The sequence below is a fragment of the Protopterus annectens genome, chromosome 9.part0, assembly GCF_019279795.1.
Source record: "Protopterus annectens isolate FY-2018-M chromosome 9.part0, PAN1.0, whole genome shotgun sequence".
NCBI classification, from domain to species: domain Eukaryota; kingdom Metazoa; phylum Chordata; order Ceratodontiformes; family Protopteridae; genus Protopterus; species Protopterus annectens.
Window position 1 is genome coordinate 1,290,826,385 of NC_056743.1, and position 26,302 is coordinate 1,290,852,686.

The 26,302-nt window shown below is 42.6% G+C and overlaps 1 protein-coding gene across 3 annotated transcripts in view; it reads right to left on the bottom strand.

The window, feature by feature from the left end:
* OGDH (oxoglutarate dehydrogenase) overlaps positions 1 to 26,302 on the bottom strand; it is a 1,195,521-nt gene that overhangs the window by 705,506 nt on the left and 463,713 nt on the right. For all 3 annotated transcript variants that reach the window (XM_044084237.1, XM_044084236.1, XM_044084238.1), the window contains one exon: positions 6,978 to 7,093. In XM_044084237.1, the coding sequence (XP_043940172.1) occupies positions 6,978 to 7,093 (116 nt within the window). The remainder of the gene's footprint in view (positions 1 to 6,977; positions 7,094 to 26,302) is intronic.

Consider the following 26,302-nt stretch of genomic DNA (forward strand, 5'->3'; position numbering starts at 1 on the left):
ATATGTTTTAAGAGTGGAATGAGTTAGCAGACTTCAAAAATTCCCTACAGAGTACTCTGTCAGGAATACTGAGTAAGCAAATGGGTGTAACTAAGGAACCAATTCTTCTGAGCTGGGACACAGGATCCTTGTTAAGTTTAATTCTGGTGTCTGCCAAAAAAAGCAATTACAAGAAAAAAGAAATCAAAGTCTAAACCAACTGCATTTGAAGTACTGAATACTGTAACAGAGATAAAAGGAGTGGAAGTATAATCTTTAAAAAGGGTAGAAGCAAATTACATAGGAAAAAAAATGGAAATTGTGTGAAAATATATGCGGAATAATGTTTTGGAGGAGGAGGAGTGAGGTTTAAGGGAAGGCAAGAATTGAGCAGTTTATGTGATGCTGGATTGATAATAGTTATACAAAAGAGCAAATGTGATGTATAATGTTTGTTATGGAGAACATGTTGATATGGTTTGTTGTTTATATAAATGTATATGTTTTCCTTTGTCTTAAGTGATAATTCAATAAAAGGTGTCACAAAAAGAGGAGGTATGCTCTATGATAAACAGTGACAGTGAGGACAACTTCCTTTTTACTACTGTTATTAAACTGACTCTTCCCAAAACAAATCTTGACCTGCTTAAAAACCTTTCAGGAAGTACAGAAAATGATAATGTGTGACAAAAAGGAAAAAGATGAAATGAAGGAAAGGTAAGCCATACCTTCTAAAAGTACAGTTTTATACCTACCATAAATGTAGATGTTCGAGTGTTCACACTGCTGCAGGCATTACACTTGGGTTATCCTGCCGTCAGGCAGTCCCCGCAGTCGTCCAGAGTTCCAAAGTCTTGGTCCGGCATCGGTTGCATCCAACGCCATTTTCTTCAGTTTTTCTTGCCCCAGATGTCAGGTGCCCCCAAGTAGGTAGGCAAAACATATTGCTAATAAAAAATATACATATAAAATAAAAAAACAATACCTTCAGTTACAAGCAAATACACCACAAAGGTTGTATAGGATCGAAAGGTATAGATAAGTCCAGCTAGTTCAGAGGGGATGGAGGGAGGATAACCTGGACTGCAGCAGTGTAAACACTCAAGCATCTACATTTATGGTAGGTACAAAACTGTACTATGTTCACCGTGTTACACTGCTGCAGTCATTACACTTGGGTAGAATCCCAAAGCTAAGGTTGGTTGGCTGGTCTATAAAGAGTTAGGATTGGCTATGAGGCCCTGCAGAACTGCAGTGGCAAATCCTGCTCTGGATTTAGAGTAAAGAGGCAGGTGGTAATGCTTGGTAAAGGTGTGCAATGAACTCCAAGTTGCAGCCTCCAAAATTTCCTTGGTAGGTACTCCTCTGAGAAAGGCTGTTGAAGTGGCTGTTGCCATGGTGGAATGTGGCCTAATGTTATTTGGGACTGATTTTCCATGCTGTGTGTAGCAGTAATGAATACAGTGTCCTATCCATTTGGATATAGTCTGCTTTGAGATAGCCTTGCCCTGTGATCCTGCAGCATATGGTACAAACAGTTGCTCAGTTTTTCTGAAAGCTTTTGTTTTGTCCAAGTAGAAGTGTAGCTGCCTGTGTATGTCCAAAGAATGCAGAAGTTTCTCCCCTTTATTCTAGTGGTTTGGATAAAAAGTTGGGAAATGGATGGTTTGGTTAAGAGCCACACTAGATACCACTTTTGGCATAAAGGTAGGGTTTCTCCTTAAAGAAACCCTGTCCTGATGAAAAATTATAAAAGGTTCCACTGCCATTAATGCCTGTAGTTATGAGACTCTTCATGCTGATGTTACTGCCAGGAGCAGAGCTGTTTTCCATGACAGAAATTTTAGATCAGCTGTATTGGCTGGCTCAAAAGGTGGCAGGGTCAGTTTTTCCAAAACGAAACTGAGGTCCCAAGTTGGTGCTCTCCGGGGCGGTCTTATGTATTTAGCCCCTGTGAGGTACTGCTTTAGCAAGGGATGAGAGAATAAAGGAGGATCCGTATTGTAATGTGCTGAATTGGCAGAGGCATGGATCTTAATTGATGAGAAGGATAGGCCTCTGTCCAGCATCTCAGTTAAGTATTGTAAAATCTGAGGAATGTTTGGAACAAGAGGGTCAAGGCTTTGAGCCTGGTTCCAGGCGCAGAATCTCTTCCATTTTTCTGAGTAAGGTTTCCTGGTGCTAGGCCTCCTGGCCTCCAAAATGACATCCATAACAGCTTTAGAGAGAGGTGTTGCCTGTTTGACTAATGAATCTGCCATGCAGCCAGGTTTAGGGTTTTGAGCTGACCGTGCAGGATCTGATTGTTTTGTTGAGTCAGAAGGTGTAGAATTTGAGGCAAAATCCATGGTGGGCCTTGAGCTAAATTCCTTAAGATAGGGTACCAGCGCTGGCGTGGCCAGTCTGGAGCAATCAGGATCATCTGTGGTTTTTCTTGTCTGGATTTTAGGAGTACATTTGAAAGGAGAGGCAGTGGCGGGAAGGCATAAACCTTTAGGTTTTTCCAGCTGAACATAAGAGCATCCACTTTCCATGCTTCTTTGTGATAAGTCCTTGTGCAGAATTTTTGTAGTTGGCAATTCAGTGGGGAGGCAAAGAGATCTATGTCTGGGCATCCCCATTTTTGCGTTACCATGCTGAAGATTTGTGAATTCAATTTCCATTTGTGAGGGTCCATGATATTTCTGTTTAGACTGTCTGCCAGAGTATTTTTCTTTCCTGGCAGGAATTGTGCTTGCAGGTGAACCTGATATGTTAGAGCTGTGTTCCACAAGGTCATGGCTTGCATGCATAGGGGATAAGAATGAGTGCCCCCTTGCTTCTTTATGTACCACATTACTGTGGTGTTGTCTGTCTTTAATAGTAATTGTCCTGGACGCAGAAGGTCCTTGAAAGCTGTTAGGGCATTCTGAACAGCCAACATCTCTTTTTGATTGATGTGAAGATGCATCTGGTCTGAGGTCTACTTGCCCTGAATGCATTTTCCTGCCATGTGTACTCCCCAGGCATAATCCGAAGCATCTGTTGTTAGAGTCTGCCTGGCTGTGGGTAGGGTAAAAGGCTGACCCTTGTTTAGGTGACATGCCTGGGCCCACCATCAAAACTCCTGTTGTAGGCAGGGAATCATTGCTATTACTGCTTCCAAACTGTGAGAGTGTAGAGTCCAAACACTTTTTAGGTACCATTGTAATTTCCTCATATGCAGTCTGGCATATGGTATTAGTAGCATGCAGGATGCCATGAATCCCAGGGCCTGCAGAATTTTTCTTGCAGGGAGATGGGACTTTTTTGCCAGCAATTGAAAATGTTGAGTTAGTTGAACTTGTTTGTCTGGCGTGAGGTAAGCCGTCTGGGCCGCTGTATTTAAGCTGGCACCCAGGAATGTAATCTGTTGTGAGGGCACTAGTTTTGACTTCTTTTCGTTTACTGTGTACCCTAGATAAATTAGCAACCTTTTTACAAACGCCAGATGCTGTAGAAGTATGTCCTTTGTCTCTGCTTGAATGAGGCAGTCGTCCATGTATGGATATATTTGAATTCCTTTTTGTCTGCAAAATGCAATTACTGGTGCCAGGCACTTTGTGAAGACCCTGGGCACAGTAGATAAGCCAAAGGGCAGTGCAGGGAATTGGTAGTGCATTGTACCAGCTTTGAATCTGAGGTATCTTCTGCAATTTAGGCTCATAGGGACATGCAGGTATGCCTCTTTGAGGTCCAGAATAACAAGCCAAGCCTTCTTGCCCAGCATGGGTAGAAGCTGCTGTAATGTCAACATTTTGAATTTCGGAATATCCAGGTAAGTATTTAGAATTGAAAGGTCTAGTATGGGCCTCCAGGCCTTGTCCTTTCTGGGGACCAGGAAGTGTCTTGAGTAAAATCATTGTCCTTGTTCCTGTTGTGGTACTTTTTTGAATAGCTCTCATGTCCATGAGGGCTGTAATTTGTTTCTGTGCCTCTGCCCATTGATTTTGTGGCAGGTCTGGCATTCCTTTTAGCCTTGGTAAAGTATGAAAGTGGAACCTGTGACCTTGAGACACAATATTCAGAACCCATTTGTCTTGGGTGATTGTTTGCCAGTTTTGAGAAAAAAGTGCTAGTTTTCCCCCTAAGGGGGCTTCCAAAAGGGAAGTGCTTGGCGTACGAAGGGGAAAGTCATTGTGACTGTTTCCTGTAAGGGTGAGACTTATCCTCTCCTCCTTTTGGGGTTGAGGTGCCCCACTGTTGTCTGCTTGCCTCTTGGGCGTCTGTATCTGCCTCTCTGTGGCCTGTCTGACACTGGAAAGGACCAATTCTTTGTTGGCCAATTTCTGCTAAATCGAGGTGGCTGTACCTGTAAGAAATCCTTGACTGTTTGCATAGATTTAGCTATATCCTCCATTTTCTTTAACACCTCTTCTGCCTTAACACCAAACAAGGTATCATGCTGTACAGGAGCATCCAATAATTTTGCCTTAACATGATCAGGTCTCAGGTCAGCTCTGTTCTTTTAACCAAGCATGTCTTCGAATCACAGAACCTGTAACTGCAGCTCTACAAAAGGCCTCTAAAGAATCAAAACCACAATGCAGAGTATGTTTTCCCACCTGTTCAACTGCATGCAATAAATCCTGCACTTCTTTACAATCAGGAGCTTCTGAGCTTGCAAACATTTTCTGTTTTAACATTAAATATTGTTGGTACTTAAGAATGTGAAACTGGCAATTTAAAGCTCTTACTGCTAAAGTTGCAGAAATGTATACTTTCTTCCCCCATCTATCCAAAGCTCTGGAATCTCTGTCAGAGGGTACTGGATTTTTTGCAATGGAAGCCTTAAACCCCTTTTGGACCCTGGGAAACAGTTTCTGGGTCAGCAGAAGGGTTTTTATAAAGAAACTTGTGAGAGTCAGGGACTCTATCTATCTGGCTTGGCTGGTGCAGGGGGCAAAGAATCAGGAGATAAGCTGGATTCAGAGAACACATCATCCACAATATCTAGCACAGGCGGAATAGCCAGGGGCCTGTGCTGAGGTAATAAAAGGAAATCCCTGAGCCTTTTCTTGGATTCTGAGTAATCCTGACTTTCCCAATGGAAATGCTCCCTCATGGTATGTAAAGTTTCCCCAAAAAAATAATCCTGAGGAGGAGAGGCTGAAGGGATAGATTCTTCAGCATCAGAGTCCGCATAGGGGGGTAGAGTGTATCCCTGGTCTGAAGAGGAATCAGAGGAAATGGAAAGCTGATCTGAGGAATAATAGACTGTATCCTACCTAGGCCTTTTCTCAGGAGGGGGATGGGAAACCCTGATTAGGGTAATGAGGTCTTCAGACATTATAAACATCTGTTTCTTAGGCATGGAGGACTGTCCAGGAGAATGCTGTACTTGTTTCTTTGTCTTTAATGGTAAGTTGTGAAGGTCTGAAAACATCCTCAGAAGCCGATGCCTGCTCAGCGGCTCCGGACCCATCTGAGGGATTAGTTTCCGTAGGCCCAATACCTTGAGTTTCCAGAGGCCTAGTTGTCTCCACGTGGGAGTCGGAGGCGGCCTGTGGCTCTGAGGTAGCGGGTGTCAGGGGCTGCGAAAGCACCTCAATGAGAACTGGCGACTGGCCTAGAAGAGGTTTCGTCTGTTTTGGACCTCGGATGCCTGTCTTTATCCTTGCCTTTGCGTTTTTTCGGTATCACGGTCGTCTGTTGATCCGACGGCATAGTCTAATTGAACCTTCGGCCAAAGTAGTACAAAGCAAAATCAAAACATCTTTTTATAGTGCGTTTGTTAAATCTAGCACAAAACTGACAACTATGTGACGTTGTGATCAGGGCTTAGGCATGGAATACAGTAAGAGTGGAAGTCCTTATGAGGTATTTGCTTCCCACAAGAAATACAATTATTAACCTTTTCTGACATCGGTCTGAGGCAAGAAAAAAGTTTTCCCAACGGGGTACTTCGCTTTACTGAAGACTTCAGATCTGAAATTCGACTTAGAAAATCTCAGGAGTCGGCCGACCGGCACTTGCGAACTGCTTCTGCTTCGGGCACCGCGCGGCAAGAAAGACTGAAGAAAATGGCATTGGGTGCTTCTTATATACCCTTGGCGCACTGACGTCAGGGAAGAAGCGACAGCAACCGACGCCAGACCAAGACTTTGGAACTCTGGCCGACTGCGGGGCCGCCTGATGGCAGGATAACCCAAATGTAATGACTGCAGTAGTGTAACATGATGAACATCAGTCAGATTCTTCCTTAGACTCTTGGACAGCTGGATATAGTCAAACAAAAAGGAAAATGACACTAATATCGTAATTTATTTGCAAATTTCTTTAAGGAAAGTTGACAGCCAAAACACACAAATCCGCAGTCAGCATAACAGTAAATAATTAGTGGTTTGGTTCACATGGGTGCATACTCACTTTGATGCCAATATATCAGGCAACTTTGGACTGTAGTCACATATCATCCACCTGGGCTCATAGTCTACTACTGATGTTTTACCTGAGATGAAATATTTCGGGAGAGATGTTTAATTTGAAATTAAATTTAAGTTTCATCTGCCTGCTCTGGGTGTAGGTCAAATGGGTGGTAAAAATCCAAATCACCTATCAGACAAAGGACAGGAGACTTTCTTCTGTTATCCTAATAAAACTTCCACATTTATCACAAGCATAACATATGCAATGAACCAAAAAGTGCTCATGGAAACAAATTACTTCCCAATTGGTTAGATAAACTAAGACATAAATGGATGGTAAGATCTCTCCACAAACTAGTACATCAAAGGTAACACACACCAAAAGGGGAGCTTCCTGTAAGTATCTCCCCATATTCTGACCCATATAAACAAATACTTAACAGCTGTATCATTACCTTCGCCTTCTAAGTTGCTGTAATTTTAATTAAACCATTACATGTCAAGAATGAAGTATTATAGTAAAAAATGCACTAAATAAAATATGCATGCTTTACTTCAGATGTGAGTAATAGCAATGCCACAAATGCATCAAAAAATATTAAACCACCTCACCTCCAGTCGGCGTACAATTTCTCGAAGAGGGAGAGCAGTCTCATTTCCGCCAATGTAAGTAGTGGTAGGCAGATGGAAGACTTTGTCAAGATCAGACTCCTGCAATCCATAGAACCCTGTAGATTTTCAAGGGCGATACATGCCAGACAAGGGGAATGGAAAAAGATGGTATGAAAACAGTCAAATACAGACATATTGAAAACATTAGGTGGGGAAATACAGCATGAAAGGAAGGTAGAATACAATTGGAACAAAACAACATATACAAATAAAGACAAGAGGAAAGAATTAAACAAATGCAAAAACAAAAAGAACCAAGTTAAGTAAAATAAGATAATGCAACAGAAATCCAATCAAGTGAGTCAAGTTGGGATTCAGAGGTGTTAAGACAGAACAGCCAGTAACAGAGTTTTCAGTATAGTTTATAGTTTTAATCCACAGAAAAGTGGGATGCAAGCAGAAATTATAGATGTTTTAAATGAAGCGAGAGAAAACAAAGGGAAAAAGAAAGAAAAAAAACATCATTACAATTTATTTATTAGTAACAGGTAGTCACAAATTCTTTTCAACAAATATTTTCACAACTTTTAGAAGTAGACAAAACATACAATTACAAGAATAGCTTTTTTGTAATCACTCCATAGGCAAGTCAACAAAAGAGAAGATTCTTTCAGCTACTTCAAGGGATTTAGAACACCTAGAAACTGACAAAATATATACAGATTACAACTACATTACAAATCATGGAATTAAAAGAATAGTTTTTTGGTAACCAATACACAGGTTAATGCAAGAGATCTAGGATACCTTACCACATGAAGAAAAATCATGACTTCCCTCCCCAAAATCCTAACAGCCACACCATAAAATGCATGCACTAAACCACACAAGCAATAAACATACTCAAATAAATAAATACAGAAACTACTAATCAATTTGTAAAATTCAAGCCAAACACGGTTGTAGGAAACAAACCCCCATCCATTCCACCCGCGCTACTTACAAATCTAACTTCAAAACGCAAACAGAGAAAGGGAAAACAGTAAGAACTAAAACTGTGTGTCCCCCATCTTCAATACCTAAATGCAGTCAGCAACTGAAAGAATACAAAAGCAATGCCTCAGAAAAGGAGCATTCAGAAAAAGGGATTGATAGCTGCTTACAGATGCTTGCTACCGACTCAAAAGATCCATGCCTGGTATTTAAGGCAGCAGCCATACATTCACAACAAACTCAAGTAAAACTGACATGGATTTCTTTTCATTTATAATTTGGTATTTCCTGGACCAAATTATTGGATGATGCATGACACATAGGACTGCTGGCATGCAGAGACTAAAAATTGTACTTCCGCATACAGACTCCACCATGCCCACCCACCCCCGAACACACAAACACAGCTCTTTCTCACAAGAAAAAAAAGTTTCAGAACCTAGATAATACTTTAACTAATATCACAATCTAAAAAACACACACTTGGAAATGATCCTCCAAATGCTACAAGCACCCCTCTGAAAGTAGGGTTGCCACCTTTCTTTGTGGGTAAAACCGGAGTAAGGCCACACCCCTCACATCACCCGAAACCCCGCCTATCCTCGCCCAGTTCCTGCCCATTATGTGATGTCAATGTGATGTCAGCATGCGGGAACACCCCTTTTTCCCATTCCTGCTGCCTGCTTTCAGCTGATTTACTATGCTTTTCTGCAAAAAAGCATAGTAAATCAGCCGATTTAACAAACTCGGATAGTCCGTTTCCTTTTTCAAACAGAATACTGGAGTTTTTACAGTGTTTTCTGGACTACCGGACAAATACGAATAAAACTTGGACTGAGGTAAACTTTAAATTGCACATTACAGGAGAGAGCAGTGACTGTAAACTATCTTTTGAGCTATGGTGAAAGCTGTGCCTTTTGCTTCTAGCCATTGCTGCACCTTTCAATATTGGTCGTTAAAAATGTTAATTTTGTACTCACAATCTCACTGTTGCCTAACCTGCTCTGCATTTTAAAATGTACATATATCCCTATGTATTTTAATAAATGTAGATCATAGCTGAAAGTTATGCATACATGATACATCTACTAAAAAAAGACTATTTTGGGAGTATTTTTTTTTTATGCAAGTCACATGTTACTTCTGGCACCTGTACTCCACGTTTCTGAAATGTTCAGAATGAAAAAAAATGCACTTGTACCTTTGTTGCTGCTAATCAGTGAATCAGGTTAATCAGTGAAATAGAAAACCGCCAAATGTATCTCTGACAGCAGGATGTGAGCCTTGTGTTGCCTCTGGAGTTTGGTACCATATTCTGTGCCCTTTCTCTGACAACGAAGTTTTCTGCTTCTTGTGTAAAGCATATCACTTAAACATATGTTCCCTCCGGGTGGTCCGATTTCCTCCAACATGCTGCAGTACATGGTTTGGACACTTTCAACATCAGAACTTATGTATGCGAGTGAGTGGTACTTATGAATTACCGCGGCAGGGCTAACTAGTGGCATTTTCCTGTGATCTATTGCAACGTAATCTACTAATACACATCGTCCTGCTAACGGAACAAGTGTCATTCAAAGTGCAGGTTGGCCAAATCGACAGACTGTCAGATCTGAAAACTTTCCTGCTGTCAGTCTGATGGGGTCGGGTAGTGGGCGGGATTACCACCTCCTCATTTTTTAGTTGATAGCGATGTGAGGAGGGCTTTCCCCCAGCTGAGCACCTGCCCGTTGCCTAAGAAAGATTTTAGGAAAGCCGGTAACTTGTTGTGGCAGTGGGTAGTGGCGCAAAACCGGACTTCATGCGTCCGGTTTTGAATGAAATTGGTAACTGGACAATTTGTCAGAAAACCGGACAGCTGGCAACCCTATCTGAAAGCTATACTCATTCATAAAACTAAAGCACTACTACTGCTGCCTACATACTAATCAAGTGCTACCATATTCACTAATCAAAGTGCTACCATATTCTTCTGCACTTTACCCTCCACTTGACACTCTGCCAGCAGTATTTGTTGCAAATGCTGCTTTACTCTCTTAAGCACCACAACAATTATTAGATGTGAGCAAGGAAGCAGTACTCTGTAGCAAACCTCAAGAGCCAGCAACAAATAAGGAGAAGAAACTGCTGTCAAGATTCCATGCTCCCAAGTGAGGCCAGAAGTATAAAGAAATATTTTAATCTGGTTTTGCAAGCTTTGTTCAAGGCAAGATATTTTATTCACTGTGTTCACAAGAACTGATGTCTAGGAATTTATCTGGGAATTCACAGTTGCAACAAATGTCACCATTCTCGGGAGTCTTCCACACTCCAACCCCTAAAAGTTCCTTCTACATTACTGGCATAAGATAAACAAAAAAAAAATTCAAACCTGACACAAAGAAACAGTGAAAACACAAACACTATTATGAGAAAAGCAGTCAACTGCTGCTTTTACATTTTATCCAGCTTCAGACCACTCACCATTCAACTGACATGGGAAAGCTCATTTCACTGACAAAAACACCACAGAAAACAGCATGTTTGCAAAATATTACCTGGCATTAGCCAACCAACACAGAAATTTCCTATCCACAGATCTAGTGGCTACCTGTCAAATTTCCATTTCTGTCAGCCAAACTAACTGCATTTTTTTTTTCTTAATCCACTTTAATCTTTTAATAACTAAATATAAACTGCATAATTCTCTGTTCAGACCACTGGCAAAAAATCTTATGGTGGCATTACTTCTCTTCTGCTACAATCTATTGTATGAACCATTCTTTCTGCATTTGTTATTCCTTTCCAGGAACCACAACAGTAACAGTAACTTGTGTATAAAGTGTCAGTAAAACAATGTACTTTTTATTTCCATTGCTAAACAACCATACAGCACTATGAGAATTTTTTTTTCCTTACAAGCCTAGTCTGACACATTTTAAAGGCGAAGACTTAAATGGCTAAATACATAGCTCTTGCAAACTTACCACATTAGTTGATCAGTGAATGAATGAACCCTCCTTGTTAGACCTAGATTCAGCATCTCTTCCACTGTTCTCCACGAGGTGATGGTGGTCACAAACAGCTGAAACATGCATGGCACCATAAAGTACAGCTGTGTAAGATGCACTTGCCATAACAGCAGTGTTACAAAGGCACTGTCACAATCTGGTTTTGCAAGCTTTGTTCAAGGCAAGATATTTTATTCACTGTGTTCACAAGAAGTGATGTCTAGGAATTTATCTGGGAATTCACAGTTGCAACAAATGTCACCATTCTCGGGAGTCTTCCACACACACTTTATAAAGCTCTGGCTCCCTCTAACACTTCCACTCTGACTGCTGAGTGTTTAGAGGAAAGGAAATCAGCAGTCAGAGTGAAAAAATCTTCAGGACTTCCTTGCCCATACACAGAGAGGGGTGTACTTATCCTTAGCCTCTAAACGAAACAGTAACATAACCTTATATTCTAACAACTAACTATATATAGAAGTAGGGGGATGGTGAATGGGTACGTCTACTGCAAACATGAGGAATTAGAAGACCTACAGTTATATTAAGTGCAACTTACACACTGTACTACACTCATCAGTTTCACTGCTGCAGTAGCCTTTTGGCTATATGGACTGACTAACAAAACCTATTGAACCTGGGAGGAGGAAAGATAAGGATCCAGAAGCCCCTAATGTATGACCTTAGCAAAGCCAGTCCTGAACCTTGGAAGAAGAATTAAATATGCAATGCTTTACAAAAGTATGAATAAAGGATCAAGCTGCCACCTCTAGAATGCTTGAGTCCACCCCTTTGCGATACACCACTGTAAATATCAAGGCTCTAGCAGAATGCATCTTTACACTGCCTTGAACTAATTCACAATGGTAGGTATAAAAAAGAGGCAACAGCAGAGATCAACAATCTTAAAACAGTCTGTTTTGACCCAGATAGTTCTTTTTAGCCCAGTCATAAGAAATAAACAGCTGATCTGCTTTCCTATACGGCTTAGTTTCGTATAGGAGCTGCATGTCCAAAATCATGTAGAATTCCTTCTCCCTGGTTCTGAGGGTCTGGACAGAATACTGAGAGAATGACATCTTGATTTAAAGTAAACTCTTTGGGTATAAATGAGGGATTTTCTCTTAATGACACTATCTCCATAGAAGTCTAGACAGAGTTCACCCACCATGGCAGCCTGTCACTCAGATACTCTCCTTGTAGATGTCACAGCAAAAACAACAAAAGTCTTCCAAGTAATGAACTGTAAATCAGCATGATGAACTGGTCCAAAGGAATTTATAGTGAACCTTTCTACCCCCAAAGAAAAGATCCCATTAAGGGGCCACCTGTTTTTTTTTTTTTTTTTTTTTTTTTTACGGAGGCCTAATATGCAACACTCCTTTAAACTGTTTTACCAGAAAACAGAGAGGATAGGGGAGGATCCATGGGCTGACATGCTGAAATGGCCACAAGATGGATCTTGACAGAAGAGTAAAACAGGCCAGAGAAAAGTACTTACAGAGACATTTAACAGCCAATGGTACATACTCCCTGACAGGCCCCTGGTTACTGGCTAAGCAAAAACTAGAAAATGTTTTCTCTCTGCTACTATAAGGTTTCACAGTAGCAGGTCTTCTAGTCTCCTTTAGTACCTTCTGTCTGTGGACCAACAGGTAGCACATTTGCCTTTGGTGCACATAGCTGTAGGTTCCTTTTACAAGCCACGTAGACTTGATTACTAACAACGCAGTACAGCATGAGGTGGGTGCTGCACTTCTGAGTGCGTCATCCTTCCGATTAGACAAACTGAGATACCATCTGCCTGAGCTGGTGACAGCTCACAAGGATATAAAAGATTCCAAAGCAACTAACGAATAAAATAGGGGACGTTCCCCAATAACTTGGTCAAACTTCCCCTAAGAGTACAAATACCACCTTGGGGTTGGTCCTCTCTGAAAAGAGGCCACTAGCCTAGCGGGGCTAACTCAGTCAACATAGAATGACTGAATAAATGAATGAATCAATGAATGAATTCTGTGCAGTCTCATGAAAATAGTGCCTAAAACTACTCAAAACTGAATCATCCAGGCAGTTAGCTGAAGTTTTTTTGAGACTACAGTGCATCAAACCTCCCCTTTCTTGTGGAACTAAGACCAGTCGGTGAGGAACCTTGTGGTAATTACCCTTGTTGAATAATGTTTGATGGAAAGACCAATGCTGTTTCAACCAAAAAGTGAGTCACAACAATGAGTTTTAGATAACTTGTACTGGGTATCAGTGGAATTGGTGGAAAAGCATAAAGGAACATTTCTAACAATAGGAATGAAAATGTAAGCAAGCCTGGAAAAAAAGGTGGAAGGAGTCCTGCGGAAGAATTTGTTCAGTTGTCTGTTTTCAAAGGAGACATGAATCTATCTGAGGTGTTCCCCACAACTGGATCAATTCTTGGAAGACCCTTTGTTCAATTTCCATTGGTAGGTATCTGCCCTGGTCCTGTTCAGCTTGTCTACCACTATATTTTGCTGTGTTACAATGCAAGATACTTGGAGGGTTAAAGAATACTGTAGAGCTACCACCAAAGTCATCACAACCAGTCTGCACAGAGGATACAACCTGGTGTCCCCAAACTTATGAACCATATAAATGCAGTGCAGAATGGATTACAGCAAATATCTCTGATTTTTATGTGCTTTGGGCTGTCTGAGGAGTTCCACTGGTCTTGCACCTTTAACCGGATAAAAACTGCTCCCCAAGCAAAATCTGGGTGCCTGTAGTTACAGACTGATTGGGGATCTGGATATAAAAGGGAGACCTGGATTCAGTGTCACTTTTTTATTTTTTTATTTATTTATTTTTTATAACTCTCAAAACTGGAATCTGAAATTCCAGAGGATAAAGATGTTGGATCCATGTTTTTATTTCTCCTAATAAAAACGCACAGTGTTGTACCTACCAAAAATGTAGATGTTTGAGTGCTCACACTGTTGCAGTCATTACACTTGGGTTAGCCTGCCGTCAGGCGGTCCCACAGTCGGCCAGAGTTACAAAGTCTTGGTCCAGCGTCGGTTGCTGTCGCTTCTTCCCTGACGTCAGTGCGCCAGAGGTATATAAGATGCATTCAATGCCATTTTCTTCAGTTTTTCTTGCCCCAGATGTCAGGTGCCCCCAAGTAGGTAGGCAATACATATTGCTAATAAAAAGTATACATATAAAATAAAAACAATACCTTCAGTTACAAGCAAATACACCACAAAGGTTGTATAGGATAGAAAGGTATAGATAAGTCCAGCTAGTTCAGAGGGGATGGAGGGAAGTTAACCTGGACTACAGGAGTGTGAACACTCTAACATCTACATTTATGGTAAGTAAAAAACTGTACTATGTTCATCGTGTTACAATGCTGCAGTCAATACACTTGGGTAGAATCCCAAAGCTAAGGTTGGGTGGCTGGTCTATAAAGAGTTAGGACTGGCTATGAGGCCCTGCAGAACTGCAGTGGCAAATCCTGCTTTGGATTTACAGTAAAGAGGCAGGTGGTAATGCTTGGTAAAGGTGTACACTGAACTCCAAGTTGCAGCCTCCAAAATTTCCTTGGTAGGTACTCCTCTGAGAAAGGCTGTTGAAGTGGCTGTTGCCCTGGTGGAATGTGGACTAATATTATTTGGGACTGATTTTCCATGCTGTGTGTAGCAGTAGCGAATACAGTGTCATATCCATTTGGATATAGTCTGCTTTGAGATAGCCTTGCCCTGTGATCCTGCAGCATATGCTACAAACAGTTGCTCAGTTTTCCTGAAAGCTTGCTCAGTTTTCCTGAAAGCTTTCGTTTTGTCCAAGTAGAAGTATAGCTGCCTGTTTATGTCCAAAGAATGCAGAAGTTTTTCCCCTTGATTCTGGGGGTTTGGATAAAAAGTTGGCAAATGGATGGTTTGGTTAAGAGCCACACTAGATACCACCTTTGGCATAAAGGTACAGTTTGTCTTTAAAGAAACCCTGTCCTGATGAACAATTATAAAAGGTTCCACTGCCATTAATGCCTGTAGCTCTGAGACTCTTCGTGCTGAAGTTACTGCCAGGAGCAGAGCTGTTTTCCATGATAAAAATTTTAGATCGGCTGTATTGGCTGGCTTGAAAGGTGGCAGGGTCAGTTTTTCCAAAACGAAATTGAGGTCCCAAGTTGGTGTTGGGGCTCTCCGGGGTGGTCTTATGTTTTTAGCCCCTCTGAGGTACTGCTTTAGCAAGGGATGAGAGAATAAAGGAGGATCCGTGTTGTAATGTGCTGAAATGGCAGAGGCGTGAATCTTAATTGATGAGAAGGATAGGCCTCTGTCCAGCATCTCAGTTAAGTATTGTAAAATCTGAGGAATGTTTGGAACAAGAGGGTCAAGGCTTTGAGCCTGGTTCCAGGAGCAAAATCTCTTCCATTTTTCTGAGTAAGCTTTCCTGGTGCTAGGCCTCCTGGCCTCCAAAATGACATCCATAACAGCTTTAGAGAGAGGTGTTGCCTGTTTGACTAATGAATCTGCCATGCAGCCAGGTTTAGGGTTTTGAGCTGACCGTGCAGGGTCTGATTGTTTTGTTGAGTCAGAAGGTGTGGCACTTGAGGCAAAATCCATGGTGGGCCTTGAGCTAAGTTCCTTAAGATAGGGTACCAGTGCTGGCGTGGCCAGTCTGGAGCAATCAGGATAGTCTGTGGTTTCTCTTGTCTGGCTTTCAGGAGTACCTTTGAAAGGAGAGGCAGTGGCGGGAAGGCATAAACTTTTAGGTTTTTCCAGCTGAACAAAAGAGCATCCACTTTCCATGCTTGTTTGTGATTAGTCCTTGTGCAGAATTTGTGTAACTGGCAATTCAGTGGGGAGGCAAAATGATCTATGTCTGGGCATCCCCATTTTTGCGTTACCATGCTGAAGATTTGTGGATTCAATTTCCATTCATGAGGGTCCATGATATTTCTGCTTAGATCGTCTGCCAGAGTATTTTTCTTTCCTGGCAGGAATTGTGCTTGCAGGTGAACTTGATAGGTTAGAGCTTTGTTCCACAAGGTCATGGCTTGCCTGCATAGGGGATAAGAATGAGTGCCCCCTTGCTTATGTACCACATTACTGTGGTGTTGTCTGTCTTTAATAATAATTGTCCTGGATGCAGAAGGTCCTTGAAAGTTGTTAGGGCATTTTGAACAGCCAACATCTCTTTTTGATTGATGTGAAGATGCATCTGGTCTGTGGTCCACTTGGCCTGAATGCATTTTCCTGCCATGTGTGCTCCCCAGGCGTAATCCGAAGCATCTGTTGCTAGAGTCTGCCTGGCTGTCGGTTGGGTAAAAGGATGACCCTTGTTTAGGTGACATGCCTGTGCCCACCATCAAAACTCCTGTTGTAGGCAGGGAATCATTGGCATTACTGCTTCTAAACTGTGACAGTGTTGAGTCCAAACACTTTTTAGGTACCACTGTAATTTCCTCATATGCAGTCTGGCATATGGTATTAGTAGTATGCAGGATGCCATGAATCCCAGGGCCTGCAGAATTTTTCTTGCAGGGAGATGGGACTTTTTTGCCAGTAATTGAAAATACTGGGTTAGTTGAACTTGTTTGTCTGGCGTGAGGTAAGCCATCTGGGCCGCTGTATTTAAGCTGGCACCCAGGAATATAATCTGTTGTGAGGGCACTAGTTTTGACTTATGTTTACTGTGTACCCTAGAGAAATTAGCAAGCTTTTTACAAATGCCAGATGCGGTAGAAGAATGTCCTTTGTCTCTGCTTGAATGAGGCAGTCGTCCATGTATGGATATATATGAATTCCTTTTTGTCTGCAAAATGCAATTACTGGTGCCAGGCACTTTGTGAAGACCCTGGGCGCAGTAGATAAGCCAAAGGGCAGTGCAGAGAATTGGTAGTGCATTGTACCAGCTTTGACTCTGAGGAATCTTCTGCAATTTTGTCTGATAGGGACATGCAGGTATGCCTCTTTGAGGTCCAGAGTAACAAGCCAAGCCTTCTTGCCCAGCATGGGTAGAAGCTGCTGTAATGTCAACATTTTGAATTTCGGAATATCCAGGTAAGTATTTAGAATTGAAAGGTCTAGTATGGGCCTCCAGGTCTTGTCCTTTCTGGGGACCAGGAAGAGTCTTGAGTAAAATCCTTGTCCTTGTTCCTGTTCTGGTACTTTTTGAATAGCTGTCATGTCCATGAAGGCTGAAATTTGTTTTTGTGCCTCTGCCTATTGATTTTGTGGCAGGTCTGGCATTCCTTTTAGCCTTGGTAAAGTATGAAAGTGGAGCCTGTAACCTTGACACACAATATTCAGAACCCATTTGTCTTGGGTGATTGTTTGCCAGTTTTGAGAAAAAAGTGCTAGTTTTCCCCCTAAGGGGGCTTCCAAAAGGGAAGTGCTTGGCGTACAAAAGGGAAAGTCATTGTGACTGTTTCCTGTAAGGTTGAGGCTTGTCCTCACCTCCTTTTGGGGTTGAGGTGCCCCACTGTCGTAGTCTGTTTGAGCCTTGGGGTTGAGATCTGCCTCTTGGGCATCTGTATCTGCCTCTCTGTGGCCTGTCCGACACTGGAAAGGACCAATTCTTTGTTGGCCAATTTCTGCTAAATCGAGGTGGCTGTACCTGTAAGAAATCCTTGACTGTTTGCATAGATTTAGCTTTATTCTCCATTTTCTTTAACACCTCTTCTGCCTTAACACCAAACAAGGTATAATGCTGTAAAGCAGCATCCAATAATTTTGCCTTAACATAATCAGGTAAACTCTGTTCTTTTAACCAAGCATGCCTTCGAATCACAGAACCTGTAACTGCGGCTCTACAAGAGGCCTCTAAAGAATCAAAACCACATTGCAGAGTATGTTTTCCCACCTGTTCAACTGCATGTAATAAATCCTGCATTTCTTTACAATCAGGAGCTTCTCAGCTTGCAAGCATTTTCTGTTTTAACTGAGCCATTAAATACTGTTGGTACTTAAGAATGTGAAACTGGCAATTTAAAGCCCTTACTGCTAAAGTTGCAGAAGTGTATACTTTCTTCCCCATCTATCCAAAGCTCTGGAATCTCTGTCAGAGGGTACTGGATTTTTTGCAATTGAAGCATTAGCCCCTTTTGGACCCTGGGAAATAAGTTTCTGGATCGGCAGAAGGGTTTTTATAAAGAAACTTGTGAGAGTCAGGGACTCTGTAATACCTATCTGGCTTGGCTGGTGCAGGGGGCAAGGAATCGGGAGATCAGCTTTATTCAGAGAACACATCATCCACAATATCTAGCACAAGCGGAATAGCCAGGGGCCTGTGCTGAGGCAATAAAAGGAAATCCCTGAGCCTTTTCTTGGATTCTGAGTAATCCTGACTTTCTCAATGGAAATGCTCCCTCATGGTATGTAAGGTTTCCAGAGGCCTAGTTGTCTCCACGTGGGAGTCGGAAGCGGCCTGTGGCTCTGAGGTAGCGGGTGTCGGGGGCTGCGAAAGCACCTCACTGAGAACCGGCGACTGGCCTAGAAGAGGTTTCGTCGTCGGTTTTGGACCTCGGATGCCTGTCTTTATCCTTGTCCTTGCGTTTTTTCGGTATTGCAGTCATCGGTTGATCCGACGGCATAGTATAATTGAACATTCGGCCAAAGTAGTGCAAAGCAAAATCAAAACATCTTTTTATAGTGCGTTTGTTCAATCCATCACAAAACCGACAACTAGTGACGCCGTGATCAGGGCCTAGGCATGGAATACAGTAAGAATGGAAGTCCTTATGAGGTATTTGCTTCCCACAAGAAATACAATTATTAACTTTTTCTGACATCGGTCTGAGGCAAGAAAAAAGTTTCCCCAATGGGGTACTTAGCTTTATTGAAGACTTCGGATCTGAAATTCGAATTCGAAAATCTCAGGAGTCGGCCGACCGGCACTTGCGAACTGCTTCTGCTTCGGGCACTGCTCGGCAAGAAAGACTGAAGAAAATGGCATCGGATGCATCTTATATACCCCTGGCCCACTGACATCAGGGAAGAAGTGACAGTAACCGACGCCGGACCAAGACTTTGGAACTCTGGCCGATTGCGGGACTGCCTGACGGCATGATAATCCAAGTGTAATGACTGCAGCAGTGTAACACGATGAACATCCACTGATTGAGAATCAGGGAGGCCAGGAATCCTAGAGTCCTGAGATATACTCTTGCAGAAGTCCGCAGAAACTGACTGGAGAAGATTTGTAATTAAAAATGTACTTCTCCTGTACAGGAAAAGCTTTTGCTGACAAGTATCTAGAAGGCACTCAATCAATACAATCCTGTAAGGAGTCAAAAAAGATTTTTTGTACAATTATCTGGAATCAAACACTGGTAAGAATACAAAACCCAAATTAAGTACTCTTGATATCTCAGAAAAGACTCTGCAAAGATAAATTGTCTAAATATGTAAATGCCATTCAGTCTGCAATGAGCTACGACTGGAGCTAGTCAATTTGTAATCACCTCTGAAGCTGCAGATAAAAAGTGCAGTTGTGTTTCACTTACCAAAATTGTAGATGTTAGAGTAGATTAATGTTGCCGTACTGATTCTTGGGTTCTCTCACCTTGCAGATGCCCATGACAAATCCGATTCCCAGAGTCTTTACATCATCTCCAACTGACAAACGTCCAAGGACCAACGTCAGGGAATAAGACAGATGTCTGTCAATGCCATCTTCAGACCGACAATCACAGCTTAGAAAGACCTGATGCCAGAGAAAGTACAGTTGTGTACACTTACCATAAATGTAGATGTTCGAGTGTATTCACTGTTGCAGTCATTACATTTGGGTTATCCTGCTGGCAGGTTGCCCTCAGTCGGCCTGAATTCCAAAGTCTTGGGTCCTGCATCGGTTGCTGTCGCCTCTTCCCTGATGTCAGTTCATCAGGGGTATAAAAGATGCAGCCGATACCATTTTCTTCAGTTTTTCTTGCCCCAGATGTCAGGTGCCCCCAAAAGGGTAGGCTAAAGATATGTAAATAAAACATACATGCACCAAAACAAGCTTTACCTTCATCTATAAGCAAATACACCACCTAGGTTGTATAGGTTAGAGAAGTAAAGATAAGTTCCAGCAAAAATAAGGGGGATGGCAGGTGGGTAACCTGGACTGCAACAGTGAATACACTCGAACATCTATATTTATGGTAAGTGTACACAACTGTACTATGTTCATCATGTTTCACTGTTGCAGTCATTACATTTGGGTTGAGTCCCAAAGCCATGGTTGGGGGGCTGGAGCTAAACAGCATTAGGAGTGGCTATGAGGCCCTGCAGAACTGCAGTGGCAAAGCCTGCCCTGGATTTAGAGGCAGATTGTAATGTTTTGTAAAGGTATGCACTGCACTCCAAGTAGCAACCTCTAAAATGTCTTTGGTTGATACTCCCCTGAGAAAAGCTGCAGAAGTGGCTGCAGCTCTGGTTGAATGTGGCCTAATGCCCTTAGGCACTGGTTCGCCATGCTGTGAGTAGCAGAAACGAATGCAGTGACCTATCCATTTTGAAATAGTCTGCCTGGAGATAGCCTTTACTTGTGATGCTGCGGCATATGCCACTAGTAATTGTTCAGTCTTTCTGAAAACTTTAGTTTTGTCCAAGTAGAATCTAAGTTGTCTGTGTACATCCAAATAATGCAGAATTTTCTCCCCCTTGTTCTGTGGATTTGGATAAAAAGTTGGCAAATGAACAGTTTGGTTAAGGGCTACACTGGATACCACCTTAGGCATAAATGTAGGGTTTGTTCTCAGAGACCCTGTCTGGATAAAAAATGATAAAGGGTTCCACAGCCATAAGAGCCTGTAGCTCTGAAACTCGTCTTGCAGAAGTTATTGCTAGGAGCAGAGCGGTTTTCCAAGATAAGAACTTTATATCCACAGTAGCAGCTGTCTCAAAAGGAGGCAAGGTGAGTTTTTCCAAGACATAGTTGAGGTCCCATGCAGGTATTGGCGTCCTCTTTGGAGGCCTTACGTTTTTGGCTTCTCTGAGGTACTGCCTTAATAAAGGATGAGAAAAGAGTGGTGGCTCTGTATTGTAATGAGCAGAAATGGCAGAGGCATGGATTTTAATTGATGAAAAAGATAGGCCTCTGTCCAGCATCTCAGTTAAGTATTGCAAAATCTAAGGAATATTTGGGACAGCTGTATCAGTTCCTTGAGCTTGGTTCCAAGCACAAAATCTCTTCCATTTCCCAGCATAGGATTTTCTAGTACTAGGCCTTCTGGCTTCTAAAATGACATCCAACACAGCTTTACTGAGAGGTGTGGTTTGTATGGCTACATTATCCGTCATGCTACCAGGTTTGGGGTCCTGAGTTGGCTGTGCAGAATCCGATTGTTTTTCTGGGTAGATGAGGTATTTGAGGTAAGGTCCAGGTTGGGCACTGGGACAAGTTCCTTAAGCTCGGATACCAGTACTGGCTTGGCCAGTCTGGGGCAATCAGAATCATTTTTGGTTTCTCCTGTCTGACCTTCAGGAGTACCTTGGGGAGGAGAGGCAGTGGAGGAAAGGCATATACTGATAGGTTTTGTCCAGTTGAAAGAAAAGGTGTCCACTTTCCAAGCTCGTCTGTGATAGGTCCTTGTGCAGAATCTTTTTAGTTGATTGTTGTGAGGGTAGGCAAACAGATTTATGTCTGAGCGTCCCCATTTCTTTGTTATCATGCTGAAGACTTGTGGATCCAGGTGCCACTCGTGGGAATCCATGAGGTTTCTGCTTAGTTCGTCTGCCAGAGTATTTTCTTTTCCTGGCAGGAATTGTGCCTGTAAATAGACTTGGTAAGTCAATGCTGTGTCCCATAAAGCCATGGCTTGTCTGCAAAGGGGGTAAGAATGAGTGCCCCCATGCTTGTTTATGTACCACATGACCGTGGTGTTGTCTGTCTTCATCAGTAGTTGTCCCGGATGAAGTAGGTCCTTGAAGGCTGTCAGGGCATTTTGAACAGCTAGCATCTTTTTTTTGATTAAGATGTAGATGCTTTTGGTTTGTGGACCAGGTGCCCTGAATGCCTCTTCCTGCCATGTGTGCCCCCCAGGCATAATCTGAAGCATCCATCGTTAGGCTCTGCCTGGCTGGGGGTAGTGAGAATGGCTGTCCCTTGTTTTGGTGACAAGCCTTTGCCCACCATCGAAACTCCTGCTGCAGGCAGGGAATGAGAGTAATCATTGTTTCCAGGCTGTGGCAATGTTGTGTCCAGACACTTTTTAGGTACCATTGAACTTTCCTCATATGCAGTCTTGCATATGGAATTAGTAAGATGCAGGCTAACATGAAGCCCAAAGCCTGCGGAATTTTTATTGCAGAGAACTGGGCCTTTGTTCCCATTTCCTTGAAATAGGTAGTCAGTTGTCTTTGTCTGGAGTGAGATAAGCCATCTGGGTCTCTTGAGAGGGTACGAGTTTTGATTTCTTTTTGCTGACTGTGTACCCAAGGCATGTTAAAAGTCTTTTCACAAATGTCAGATGCTGAAGTAGAATGTCCTTGTTCTCTGCTTGTATGACACAGTCATCCAAGTAAGGATATATTTGTATTCCTCTTTGTCTGCAGTAAGCAATTACTGGTGCCAGGCACTTTGTGAAGACCCTGGGCGCAGTAGATAAGCCAACGGGCAGTGCAGAGAATTGGTAATGCTTTGAGCCAGCCTTGAATATGAGGTATCTTCTGCATGATTGTCTGATTGGGACATGCAGGTATGCCTCTTAGGTCTAAAGTCACGAGCCAAGCCTTACTGCCCAGCATGGGCAGAAGCTGCTGCAAGGTAAACATCTTCAATTTTGGTATATCCAGGAAAGTGTTTAGAATAGACAGGTCCAGTATTGGTCTCCACGCTTTGTCCTTTCTGGGTACAAAGAACAGTCTTGAGTAAAATCCATGTCCCTGCTTTTGCTGTGGCACTTGTTGAATAGCCCTCATGTCCATGAGAGCTGCAACTTGTTTTTGAGCCTCTGCCCATTGATGTTTTGGCAGGTCTGGCCAACCGTTTGCCCTTGGCAGGGTATGGAAGTGAAACTTGTATCCTTGTGACACTGTCTAGAACCCATTTGTCCTGGGTTATAATGTGCCAATTTTGAGAAAAAGTGCTAGTTTCCCCCGTAAGGGTGCTGCCAGAAGATAAGTGCTTGGTGCAGGCAGGGGGAAATCATTGGAACTGTTTCCTGTATGGTTGTGATTTGTCTTCTCCACCTTTGGAGGTAGAAGCACCCCATTGCTTAGACCTGTAAGAACCTTGCAGCTGTGATCTGCCTCAAGGGCGTCTGGATCTGCCCCTTTGAGGTCCGTCTGAGACTAGAAAGGACCAATTCTTTGTAGGCCAGTGTCTGCTAAATCTAGGTGCTGTACCTGTAAGAAATCCTTGACTGTTTGCATAGATTTAGCTTTGTCCTCCATTTTCTTTAACACCTCTTCTGCCTTAACACCAAACAAGGTATCATGTTGTAATGGAGCATCTAATAATTTTGCTTTAACATGATCAGGCAGGGTTTGTTCCTTTAACCAACCATGCCTCCTAATGACAGAACATGTAACAGCGGCCCTGCAGGAGGTCTCCAGAGAATCAAAACCACATTGCAAAGTATGCTTTCCAGCTTGTTCAGCTGCATGCAATAAAGCCTGCATTTCTTGGTTTTCTGCACATTCAGAATTTACTATCATTTTCTGTTTAAGCAGTGACATGATATATTGCTGATATTTTAGCATATGAAACTGGCAATTTAAGGCCCCTATAGCTAATGTAGCAGATGTGTAAATCTTTTCCCCCATCTATCCAGTGCCCTAGAATCCCTGTCAGAGGGGGTAGGGTTTTTTGCAGTGGACGCCTTGACCCCTTTGGGACCATGAGAAATACTTTCTGGGTCTGCAGTAGGGTTTTTGAGAAGAAATTTATGAGAGTCAGGGCCCCTACAGTACCTGTCCGGCTTAACAGGAGCTGGAGGTAAGGAGTCAGGGGTCAGACTAGACTCTGAAAACACATCTACAATGTCTAACACAGGTGGAATAGCTTGAGACCTTTGTTGAGATAGTAAAAGGAAGTCTCTGAGCCTCTTCTTAGATTCTGAAAAATCTTGGCTCTCCCAGTGGAAGTGCTCCCTCATGGTATGCAAGGTTTCCCCAAAAGAGTAGTCCTCAGGAAGAGAAGCTGAAGGAATTGATTCCTCAGCATCAGAATCCTCATAGGGGGGAAGAGACTATTCCTGATCAGAAGAGGAATCAGAAGAAATGGAAACCTGATCTGAAGATTCATAGTCTGTCTCTTGCCTAGACCTCTTAGCAGGAGGGGGATGGAAACCCCTGATCAAGGTGATCAAGTCTTCGGCCATTTTGAGCATCTGCTTTTTGGGCATGGAGGCCTGTCCATGTGACTGGTGAACTTGTTTCTTTGCCTTTATAGGTGTTTTAGTCTTTGCCTTTGAAGTCGGTTTATATATATATATACATACAATATATAATTGTTTAGGTCTGAATACACCTTCAGAAGCTGATGCCTGCTCAGCGGCTCCGGACCCATCTGAGGGAACAATCTCCGAGGGTCCAATACCTTGAGTTTCCAGTGGCCTGGCCGACTCCACGTGGGAGTTGGTAGAGGCCTGCGACTCTAAAGTAGCAGGCATCAGGGGCTGCGAAAGCACCTCACTGAGAACCAGCGACTTGCTTAGGAGAAGCTTTGTCGTCGGTTTTGGACCACGATTGCCTGAATTTCTTTTTCTTTGTGTTTTTTGTGAACTCCGGTAGTCGGATGGCTATCAGACGACATTGTATAATTAAATCTTCGCCCAAAATAGCTTAATTCAAAATCATACCGACGCTTAATAGTGCGTTGGTTAAATCTAGCACAAACCCGACAACTAGAAACGTTGTGGTCAAGGCCTAGGCAAGGAATACAGTAAGAATGAAAGTCCTTATGAGGTATTTGCTTCCCACAAGAAATACAATTATTAACTTTTTCTGACATCGGTCTGGAGCAAGAAAAAAGTTTCCCCAACGGGGTACTTAGCTTTTAATGAAGACCTCGGATCTGAAACTCGAACATGAAAATTTCAGGAGTCGGCCGACCGGCACTTGCGAACTGCTTCTGCTTTGGGCACCGCGCGGCAAGAAAGACTGGAGAAAATGGCGTCGGCTGCATCTTTTATACCCCCGACGAACTGACGTCAGGGAGGAGGCATCAGCAACCGACGCCGGACCACGACTTTGGAACTCGGGCCGACTGAGGGTAGCCTGCCAGCAGGATAACCCAATTGTAATGACTGCAACAGTGAAACACGATGAACATCTGATAATGCAAATAGCCGGATTTGAAGTGGCGGTATCTTCTGCAAGATTCCCTGATTGGGATATGCAGGTAAGCCTCTTAAGTCTAGAGTTACCAACCAGGCATCTTTGCCTATCATAGGAAGTAACTGTTGAAGAGTCAGCATCTTGAATTTTAGAATGTCCAGAAATGTGTTTAGAGTAGATAAGTCCAGAATTGGACGTCATGATTGGTCTTTTCTGGGTACCAGGAAAAGTCTTGAATAGAAACCTTGTCCCCTTTCCTCTTCTGGGACTGGCTGAATAGTTCCCATGTTCATAAGAGACGGTACTTGTTTCTGGGCCTCTACCCACTGATTTGGGGGCAGGTCTGGCCATCCGTTTTGGATTGGCAACATGTGGAAATGAAATCTGTATCCCTGGGATAATATATTTAAAACCAATTTGTCCTGGGTTATAAGTAGCCATTTTTTGCATGGTGCCAGTTTTCCCCCCCAAAAGGGCGGCTGAAAGGTAAGTGTTTGGTAAGTGTAGAGGGAAGTCAACAAGACTGCTTGCCATAGGGAGGTGCCTTGCTGTTTCCAAATTTAGAGGAGGAGGCACCCCCCCTTGCTTTGTTCTAAAAGTCCCTTATGACTGAAACCTGGAGCCTTTGGAATGTCTGGGTTTGACCTGAGTGGCTCTCGAAGGAACTGGAAAGAACCAGTTCTTAGTAGGCCAGTGGCTACTAAATCTTGGAGGTTGCACTTGTAATAAGTCTTTCACAGTTTGCATAGATTTAGCTTTATCTTTCATCTTTTTTTAAACTTATTCAGTCTTATTACCAAAGAGACGGTTCTGTTGTAAAGGAGCATCCAACAATTTTGCTCTAACAAGATCAGGCAGAGTTTGCTCTTTGAGCCAAGCATGCCTTCTTAGCACAGACCCAGTTACAGCAGCCCTGCAAGAGGTCTCCAAATAATCAAAGCCACATTGCAAAGTATGTTTTCCAACTTGTTCAGCTGAATGCAATAAATCCTGTAAATCTTTATTTTCCACACAGTCAAAATTAACATAATTTTCTGTTTAAGCAATCCCATGATATGCTGCTGATATTTAAGCATATGAAATTGACAGTTTAAAG